This window comes from Anabas testudineus, chromosome 14 (genome assembly GCF_900324465.2).
Source record: "Anabas testudineus chromosome 14, fAnaTes1.2, whole genome shotgun sequence".
NCBI classification, from domain to species: domain Eukaryota; kingdom Metazoa; phylum Chordata; class Actinopteri; order Anabantiformes; family Anabantidae; genus Anabas; species Anabas testudineus.
Window position 1 is genome coordinate 9,568,175 of NC_046623.1, and position 9,521 is coordinate 9,577,695.

Below are 9,521 nucleotides of genomic sequence, written 5' to 3' on the forward strand. Positions count from 1 at the left end.
GGTTTGGATTCGCCAGGTGGCCAAAAAGACAGACGAGTAAATCAAACTGTAACTGCAGGATTGGTTCAGAAGCAGCTGTTTGCAAGTTTAATTTTTTAAAGAGTGTCGGTCTAGTCTCATCTTCAACCCGAAGAGGCGTCTAACCATTCAGAGTAGTCAGAACCTTATACAAAAAATCTACGTATTGCTATAAACATAAGACTTGAATCCGGGACAAACAGCCAGTGTCAGGGATGTTCTACCATGAGAAACCTTTAGTGGGGAGATGTCGCCTCAAGCGACATCATCTTATTCTATTAGAGCACTTTCTCTCCTGTCTGTGTGTGATGCAGTAGGTTAGTTGGTGCAGTTCAGGCTTTAGTTGCACAAACACCGAAGACGCCGTCGGAGTGTTTTCAGCTTCTATAGCTATTGATACTAAGGTTTAATGTTGAGGCTTTAGCGCTGACAGGTGATAAGAGCCGGGATGCTGAAAGTGAAGATGAGGCTTTTTTCTATCATGTATTTTTAACGGCCTCTTAAATTTGAAACTGTGAAAAACCTGAATACAGTTCAACCACTTCATTCAAATAAAATGCCAAACTTGTCAGAACTTGGACATTTATTTCAAACTGTAGAGGTGAAGGAGCAATGGCTACATGCTAAAACTCCGTTATCTAGATGAAACAGTCTTGGAAATCTTTTGCTTTAAACCTGGGTTGGAGCACATCTCTTACTCCAGTGGATGATTTGGAGAAATCAGACAAACGAGCGCTTCATCAGGGACGCCGTGTACCGTATCTCATTGTAACACTCCTCCTCCTCTTCCTTCCCCTCCCTCCACTTCCTGTTGGGTCCCGTGCGGCGGAGCCACAGGAGGAGCACGAGCAGAGCCAGCAACACCAAGCTCATGGACAAGGTCAGCAGCACAGCCTGCAGCATGCCCGACGACCTGTCTGGAGCTGCAGACACAGACGAAAACAAATGAAAAAACAAAACCATGTAGATGTTAGAGGGAGAAAGTTTAAAATAAGAGGCCCTCACTGCTGTAGATGGACAGGTTGACGTAGCAGTTCTCCGTTCCCAGGAGGTTGGTGGCAGAGCAGCGATACAGGCCGGACGTCTGAGAGGACACGTTGACAATTTGGACAGAGCCTGACAGATCCCCTGAGACAGAGGACACAGACACATGAATGACTGGACTAATGAGAGGAGGAAGAAACTGAAGAGGAGGAAAGATGTGATTCAAAAGCACAAGCTTTAAGGAACGTGCTGTGAAAACATCTTCTGTGGAGAAGCTTAATAAAATAACCTTTATATAAAATGATGATTTCATTCAGTAGATTTGTTTAAATAACAATATAATACGACTGTGATTCGTTTAGAGTGAAGATGTAACAGATTTAAAATAAAGTGTGGCGCTGACCCTTCATGTTGATGGGAAGTGAGATTTCCTCTGGACTCAGTTTGTCCCAGTGGATCTCCGGAGTCGGTACACCCTCCGCCACCGCACAGGACAATGTGACACTTCCTCCACTCTCAGCATCTCCATCCCACTGACACGCAGGCAGTGAAGGTGGTGCTACAGAAATAGTGGCTTTAACTAGTCAAGTCAAAACTGGCAACAGGCAGGAGCAGGCAGCAGGATACGGACTAAAACAGATTGTATTTTTAGAAGTGTGTGTGTGTGTGTGTGTGTGTGTGGAGGAGAGACACTCACCCAGAACACTGAGCAGCAGTTCTCCGATCCCGGGATCTGCTGTCTCTGGTGGGTTGTTGACCATGCAGCGGTAGATACCAGCATCTGACACACGGGTGTCATTCAAGACAATATCTGCGCTCCAGGGAATACCTGCAGAAAACAATCAAATCCATTTCTAAACGTACTCTTCAACATTTTTAACACCGTCAACTAAACACGTCCAGAAGCAAGCGGGGCTGTCACCTGTAAAACCCACCCTGCCGATGAGGGAGGGGTCTTCGATCACCTGTCCGTGGTCATAGACGATCACCTGGAAGTGAGAGCAGCTGCAGCAGTCCACACATTTAAAACGCAGACAAGCTGGATGTGTTTTATAGAAGGTGCTGTGTAGTTTTACCAAACCCTGCTGCTGTGTGACTAGAAGAAAGGTGGAAGACAAACAAGTTTCAGATGAAACTTCTCAGACCTGTATTGGCGTTTCTGGACTGGAGAAGGGAGCCAGGGTCCAGATAACGTTGAGTCTGGAGAGCGGGCTGGACGTGAAGAAGGAGCAGGGCATCACAACAAAATCGCCTCGGACCACCTCCAGATTGGATTCGCTCATGGTCACTCTGAGTGCGGCTGAGTCAATCAACAAGAAAAAAAAAAAAAAGTCACATCATAGGAGAGGCCTTTACTGTTCTCATTCCTCTTCTCATCCTTCATTACTGAAATAATGAACCCTCCCCCCCCCCTCCTTTCTGCCCTGCTCTTTTGTGTTGGGGGGGAATTCAGCCTTGCATATTAGTTGTTAATTACATGTGACAGCTCTGAGAGCGAGCCAAACTCATCACAGGCAAAGTGGAACAACAACCCACTTCACAGTCGATGACCAGTTTCTAAAATGTCTCAGTAAAATGAAGAGAAAAGAAAATCACAAGTTAAGTAATTCATAAATAATATGAACAAATACACTGCCAATGCAAACTCAAACCTTTATTTCATAAATTGCACTAAATATGTTACAGTCAAACATGTCTGTACAAACACTTTAGGGATCAGTTTTTGTTTAACACTAGGTTGTGGGTCAACACTGCAGAGTGGAGGTCTGTCAGTACTAGTCTTTCTACCAGAGTCCATGCAAAAAAGTCTAGAAAATAAGCTGCGTATAAGGTTAATTCATCAGTGCGTACAAAAGTAGCAACATTTTCCATCTAACTTGTCCTGATTAATGAATTTGTATCAACGCTTAAGCCTGCTCACCATTTTCCTGAGCGGAGAACCACACACACCAAGTCCAGAGCATCCATCTTCTATGAGACCCCATAGCTGAGAGGAAACACGGAGAGGCAGCCCGTTCTCCGCTGTGTACAAACTGATGGCCAAAAAACAAGGCATGCGTGATTAATGTATTGAGCGATGCGAGCTACCCCTCCACCCCCTTATTTCCACTCTCAATTGGTTTTCTCTGCCTCATCTTGCAGTGCTGTTTGGACATGAATCAGGGAAAGTTGCCCACTGATTTTTTTATTAAGGAGCTAGTTTCAGCTGAGACAGATGCACAAATCTTTTCCCTTCAAACCACCAGAGATCCAGATGGGTTTGTGTGGAATATGCAGCATGAACAAAATTAGCTTTTCCTTGTTAATTAGTCAAGATTTGTTATGATCCAACAACTCATTTCTATACCAAACTATGTTTAATGACTATTGATCTGATCAGGATTTGATGAGGTCAATAAGATGATGATCTAGACTTGAATGGAAAACCTCATAGTTACAGAGTATGGGACGGTTGAAGCCTTTTACTCAAAGCTAGAAACTGTCTGTACCACACAGTGGTGATAGTATCACGTACAGTACAGATAAGAAAAACAAACTACACTTTCCCCAGAAGTCGCTCCATCACAGACCAGCTGGTTTTACATGTCTCTGTTTACAGTGGCTCCTAAACTCCAGGCAGTCAGAGATTCTAGGTTGTCAGAGGTGTGAGAGAAAGTTCAAAGATTCGTTTTTGACACAAATCTGGTGATGAGGATGTCATCCTCTTATGACCTACGGGCTAAACAAAATGCCTTCATTGCTGCTTTTTGATGGTGTTAGATATTCGTGACTCACGGAAGTCGATCTGCGTTCTCCAGCGATCATCCTCCAAATATGTTGAAGTCGACTCCGAGTGACTCCACCTGTCACAGCTCAGTGTCATATGTTGATGTTGACAGTTTTGCCACGAGGGCCAAAATTCGAGGCAGTTAAAACATGAAGATGAATCTACAGCTGTACACATATCAGCGTTTGGTCTCTAAATGAGTGAGATAAGTAGAACTATTAAGTGGCTTAGTGCTTCACAGTGGTTCATCTGTTGATCACTGAACTAAATTAAAGGCAGATTGAGCTGACAAATGAAATAAAAATAGGAAAATAACAATGTCCGACTGAATCAAAAGCAGGTTCCTGAGGTGAATGCAGCAAAGCAATGTGACCTTTTCTCGTTTTCAAATTTGACCTTTTATTACATCAACTCAATGAGGTCAGTATCTTCCCATTACTGATACAAGCTAGTTTGTTGCAGCTTGTTTTGACACATCTTTCTCTTTCTCCTCCTAATAAATGTTACCATAGTAATTTGACATATTGCTGACATGACAAAATAGACTAAAAATATTAAGACAACAGTTGTGCGTACTAATTGAACAGCTCAGAAGAAGAAAATGTTCATGAATAAGGAGGCAGAGGGATCCCGTTTCAGGTTCTGTGGATTTGTTTTTTTATTTGTATATGGGCCATCATGAACCAGCAGTGATAGTTGACCCCAATATAATGGGAAAACAGATGAACAAGGAGGTTGTCTGCAGGTATTTGGTTTGTGGCACGAATAAAAAACTGTAGAAGAATTCAGTAGTTTCTTAAACTCCTAGTTATTGGGTTGTTTTTTTTCTTTCACACAATTCTACAATGAGTCCCATTTTTGGGACCACATTGTAAATACCAATCCTGTTTTTAACTAACTGCTGAATTCGAAACCCAAATTGAAATTCAACGTCCCCCAGTTTATTCAAATATTATATAACGTCCAGCACCAGCTTTGTGCGTTTCAGCTGAGAAGTACAGAACATTTTAAAAGGTAAGTGTTTTACTCTGAGACTAGAAAATAGAGCGAGGACTGGCAGAACCGTTTAGTTCTTTCTTTAAGTCTTTTGTTATTACTCAGGTCTGTACGGATTATAAATTATTTGGGAGGACCTCATCTTTCTTCTTCTCTTTCTCTTGGTTATTTCTGTCAAACTGCTCACCAGCATGTGCTGTATATACAGCACTGTTTTCATCTCCCAGGAGAAAATACTGGACCCTCTGTGTCATTAACCTGCATAAAAACTAAACTAAACTCAATCATAATTGTCTGTGTGTGTGTCTGTGTGTGTGTGTGTGTGTGTGTGTGTGTGTGTGTGTGTGTGTGTGTGTGTGTGTGTAGTTCAGAGTGTAGACTCTAACTTACACTTAGTTCGATTTACTTGTCTGTATGCAGACAAATATCACAACCCTTTATTCAAAAGACTGGAACCCACAGATACCAGCACTTCCTGTTTTGTGTGAAATATACACACACACACACACACACACACACAGTTTGGGATAAATAAGCTTGCTTCTTGGACATGTAACACTTCCCTTTGGAAAATAATTTCAGTGTTTTAGTGACATATGGCCAGTCTCTATTCTAGGATAAATTATACCTAATTCTGGTGTCTCATGAGAGGGGCTCAATAAATAGAATACAAGTGTGGGAGAGCAAGAGGAAAGACAGAAGAGACAGTGAGACAGACAGGTAAGCGGAGTGAGTTCTGCCTCATCCCATTTAGGGTAACTGGGAGTGACCTCGTGGCAGCACGGCCAATCACAGGTGAAGCCACGTCACGTTTGACCAATCAGAGCACATCAGCGAGAAGTCTTGGCCTGTTGCTGCAGTTTTAATGGGCAGTACAGTCTGATCACAACAGCATGGTGATGGGTTTCTCCAGGAACTTGCGGAACTCTGCGAGCCACTGTGCGCCGACTGCCCCGTCCACCACCCGGTGATCACAGCTTAGTGTCACCGACATCATGCTGGCTACGTCAAACCTGCAAAACCCAAACACACTGCATTAGCGTTGAGTTTTGAAAAGCTGTATGTCCGAGCTGAGATAGTACTGCAGTCACAGCACTGACCCTTTTTCATTATCAGCAGGCAACAACCGTTTCTCTGAGCCACCAACAGCGAGGATACAGGCCTGAGGAGGATTGATTATCGCTGAGAAGTTCTTGATGCCAAACATTCCCAAATTGGAGATAGTGAATGTTCCTCCCTGGTGGAAAAAGACACATTGATGAAGGTCATTTCAGTTGACTGGTTCACTAATGACAGACTAATCACATCCCAAACTGTTGAAATTAAACAACTACACAGAGCCTTGGACGATATATTGTACCTGGAACTCATGTGGCTGTAGTTTTCCTTCTCTTGCTTTGGCAGCGAGAGCCGACACATCAGAGCTGATGGCAGCCAGTCCTTTAGTGTGGGCGTTAAAAACTATGGGCGTTATCAGACCACTGGCTGTGCTCACTGCTACGCTCACGTCTACCACATGATTCCTGCAAGAATTAAAAAACAAACAGAACTTATGAGCACAGAGATGTGGTCAATAAAACCCTTACGCTTATACGGAGTTGAAAATATGTCTGATCGTTGAGTGCCCTCTAGTGGAAGTATATTGCAGCTACAGTATTACAAACCAATATCTGACAAAATGTTATAGTATAATTCTTATCTCATTCTTAGAATTGACTATTAATGTGTGTTTACTAACTGTCGAATGACAGTGTCCATCCAGGAGGAGTTGCACTCGGGGAACCTTGAGGCAGGACAGAGCACTGGCTTTGATGATGAAGTCATTCACACTAAGTTTGATATTTGTTCTTTGACTTCCTGCAAAGAAGAAGACCAGTTGTTTGAGTTCAATGAAAGGTTTCCTGTTGTTCATTCTGTTACACATCTATGTAGAGACAAAAACTCACAGCATTGAGCTCTTTCCGTAGCTCAAGCACTTGGTCCATGTTGACATCTACAGACAGATAATAATGGGGGATGGTTTGCTTGGACTGCATCAGCCTTTGAGCAATGACCTGCAGAAGGGAAACATATACAGTGGTCACAAGTCTTTAATGAGAACAATCATAAAAACCTCATAGTGCTAGTGGAAAAAGTATGTGAACCCTTGGAATTAACTGTTTTTCAATAAAGACATGAAAGATCTGTCAATTTCTTATGTGATATTATTTTACACATTATATTTGTTAATGTTCTTGACTTAGATGAAGGAAATTTCAGAGGTCACATACTTTTTCTTGCCACTGTATGCTCTTCAGCTTTAATCTATAATTTATCATGGAGAGGAACAAGGTGTATTGAGTCCCTGTGATGAATGGGGTGCGTGTCTTCAGGGCAAAATGTACAATCACAGGTCAGCGATAAGCTACACTGTGAAAAAGCACCAGCACCAAACCCCGCATACAAAGATTATATCATGAATTACACCTAACTATCAGGGGTTTGAGCATGAGAACAAGTTGTTATCGAACATAGTGGACCACCAATACTGAGTAAGATGTTTGTTTTCTCTCACCTTGCGGATGTTACTGATAGGGATATCTGTGAAGGTCCCAGCTGGTGCACCAGGAGCCTGCGGCACGTGCAGGAGCAGCTGGAACTGCAGCCGGAGTGGGAGCAGCAGCTACTGGCCTGTCAATGGATATGATTTATTTGGCATCAAAATTAGTTACCACAAAACATTCAAGCACACGAAGCATGACACCATCATTCTGAGACAACTTTTAAGGACTCAAATCTTGTCGCTCACTGTAACATACTAACATCTGTGCATACAAAAACAGAAATTCCAAATGAAATGCAAACTTTTATTATGTCTCCAATTGTGAAAAAGATGTTTCACAATTTCAAACTGAATCTTTAGATTTGCACATAATCTGAACAGTTCAAAGACAAACAAAAAGGAAAAAACTTTAGAGGCTTTACATTAGAGGCTAGAGACAAAATCACTGAATAATAAAATACAAAATTATTAATCTATTACACAGTTTCATCTCTGCATTTACATAAAATACACTCTACAAAGCACTAATGATGAAAGGTAAATATACAATTAAACTGGATTAAATGAGAATCACTAATTGGAAGTCACATATACAGAACAAAGTGGAGACTTTACTTACAGGTGCAGCCTTCGGTGGAACAAAGTTCTCAATATCTTTCCTGGTTATGCGTCCTTCAGGACCAGAACCTGAACAGAAAACAGCTTCATGTAAAAAAAAATATTTTAACATTGCATCCTCCAGCTTTATATTAGTATTTCATCAGAAATAATAAACCTTCTACCAAGATACAGCTTTAACCCCCTGCAATTTGGTCACTTACCACTAACCAGTGCCAGGTCAATTCCTTTCTCAGCAGCAAGTTTCTTGGCAAGTGGACTGACGAACACGCGCCCCTTCCTGGGTGCAGCAGCAGTAGGAGCAGCAGGAGCAGGACTGAGTGCTGCAGCAGCTGGAGCTGCAATCTACAAAATAACAGAAAATAGTCATTAATCTATTTAGGGTTGTAGAAGTCATCCTAAAACAGTAATGAGACCACATTTAGTGCAATGCGCTAAATACAAAAGATTAAAATGTGTCTCACTGGTGCCGCTACTGGAGCTGGAGAAGGTGTTGAAACCTCTGCCACTCCAGTTGCCACGTAATCCTTGAAGGCAGCGATGTCGCTTTCTTTTTCTACAATGATGCAGAGCGGCATTCCCAGCGGGACATCCCGAGTTCCCTCTGACACCAGGATTTTGGCCAAATATCCTTCCTCCTGCACCTCAAAGCCTACACACCAACACAAAAGGGAAATTTATTGAGTTTTTCCAGAATGGAAATTGAAGGTTCACCAAATCTGATGGTTTCAGATGCAAAACAACAGCAAAATCAATTATGGCGAGATAAAAATAAGAACAAGCATTTCCCAGTGCACAGACATGTCAGATATCTGAGAAAAGTAATTTTGGTTTTTACCTATTGTTGCCTTGTCAGTCTCGATCTCAGCCAACAGATCTCCTTCACTCAGCTTCTCTCCAACCTTCTTCTCCCAGCGCTGCACTGTCCCCATTGTCATGGTGGGAGAAAGGGCAGGAAGCGGAATCTGTAAAACACACATCAAACACACACACACTCACTACTTAAAGCAATAAAGGCAAAGAGATGATTCTCTGTAGCTTGCAGCCTAGTCCCAGATCATTTTCACAACAGCTGTAATAATTACTGTTGAGATCACATTTTATTCTCTGCAACATGCTCTAATGACTAAACAAACTCATACAACTAGTGCTAAGGCTACACTATGACTGATTTACTTCACTAAACTGCACAGCAACTACTGTATGTAAGAATATTCATGTACTTCATGTACCTTCATGTGTGGTGGGTAAGAACTGCCTGGGGCTGCAGGTGGAGAAGGAGCAGCAGCAGTAGGTGGAGGAGGGGAAGGAGCAGAGGCAGCTGGTGAAGGAGTGGCACCAGCTGATTTAATTGAGTCTAAAGTCACATCTTTAAAAGATGGGATGAGGTCTGGGCTGCAGGAAAATATACATGAATATATCAGACATTAGCTACATAGAGCTCAAGCTGTATCACATGTTGAAAGCTATAGTACTTCACAAAGTACAAAATCATATGCTGAAAGCAAGAAATCAGTAGGTAAAAATTCAGTTTTCAGTTGTAAAATGTCCACTTGACACCAAGACAAGTGTAGATACAGAAATGCCAGTAGCAAT

General features: G+C 42.1%; 2 protein-coding genes across 3 annotated transcripts in view; both read right to left on the reverse strand.

The window, feature by feature from the left end:
- Nucleotides 1-333: 333 nt before the first annotated feature.
- Nucleotides 334-4,250, reverse strand: zgc:165604 (immunoglobulin domain-containing protein). Of its 2 annotated transcripts, none has more exons than XM_026344532.2 (8): nt 3,778-4,250; nt 2,924-3,035; nt 2,148-2,302; nt 1,925-1,991; nt 1,700-1,831; nt 1,406-1,561; nt 1,024-1,146; nt 334-941 (listed from the first exon to the last, which is right to left on the reverse strand). In XM_026344532.2, the coding sequence occupies exons 1-8, from the start codon at nt 3,805-3,807 to the stop codon at nt 739-741; spliced, it is 978 nt and encodes a 325-aa protein (XP_026200317.1). In that variant the 5' UTR covers nt 3,808-4,250; the 3' UTR covers nt 334-738. The 2 variants fall into 2 exon arrangements, with proteins under 2 accessions (XP_026200317.1, XP_026200318.1); XM_026344533.2 differs by having other exon boundaries at nt 335-941; nt 2,924-3,631; nt 3,778-3,846.
- A 152-nt stretch (nt 4,251-4,402) lies between these two features.
- The window catches only part of dlat (dihydrolipoamide S-acetyltransferase (E2 component of pyruvate dehydrogenase complex)), a 24,164-nt gene continuing 19,045 nt past the window's right edge, over nt 4,403-9,521 (reverse strand). The window contains 13 exon segments of the mRNA XM_033326344.1: nt 4,403-5,778; nt 5,866-6,002; nt 6,126-6,288; nt 6,504-6,544; nt 6,546-6,618; nt 6,686-6,819; nt 7,320-7,367; nt 7,369-7,433; nt 7,926-7,994; nt 8,129-8,270; nt 8,390-8,577; nt 8,764-8,890; nt 9,158-9,320. Coding sequence (XP_033182235.1) covers nt 5,649-5,778; nt 5,866-6,002; nt 6,126-6,288; nt 6,504-6,544; nt 6,546-6,618; nt 6,686-6,819; nt 7,320-7,367; nt 7,369-7,433; nt 7,926-7,994; nt 8,129-8,270; nt 8,390-8,577; nt 8,764-8,890; nt 9,158-9,320 — 1,480 coding nt within the window. The 3' untranslated portion in view covers nt 4,403-5,648.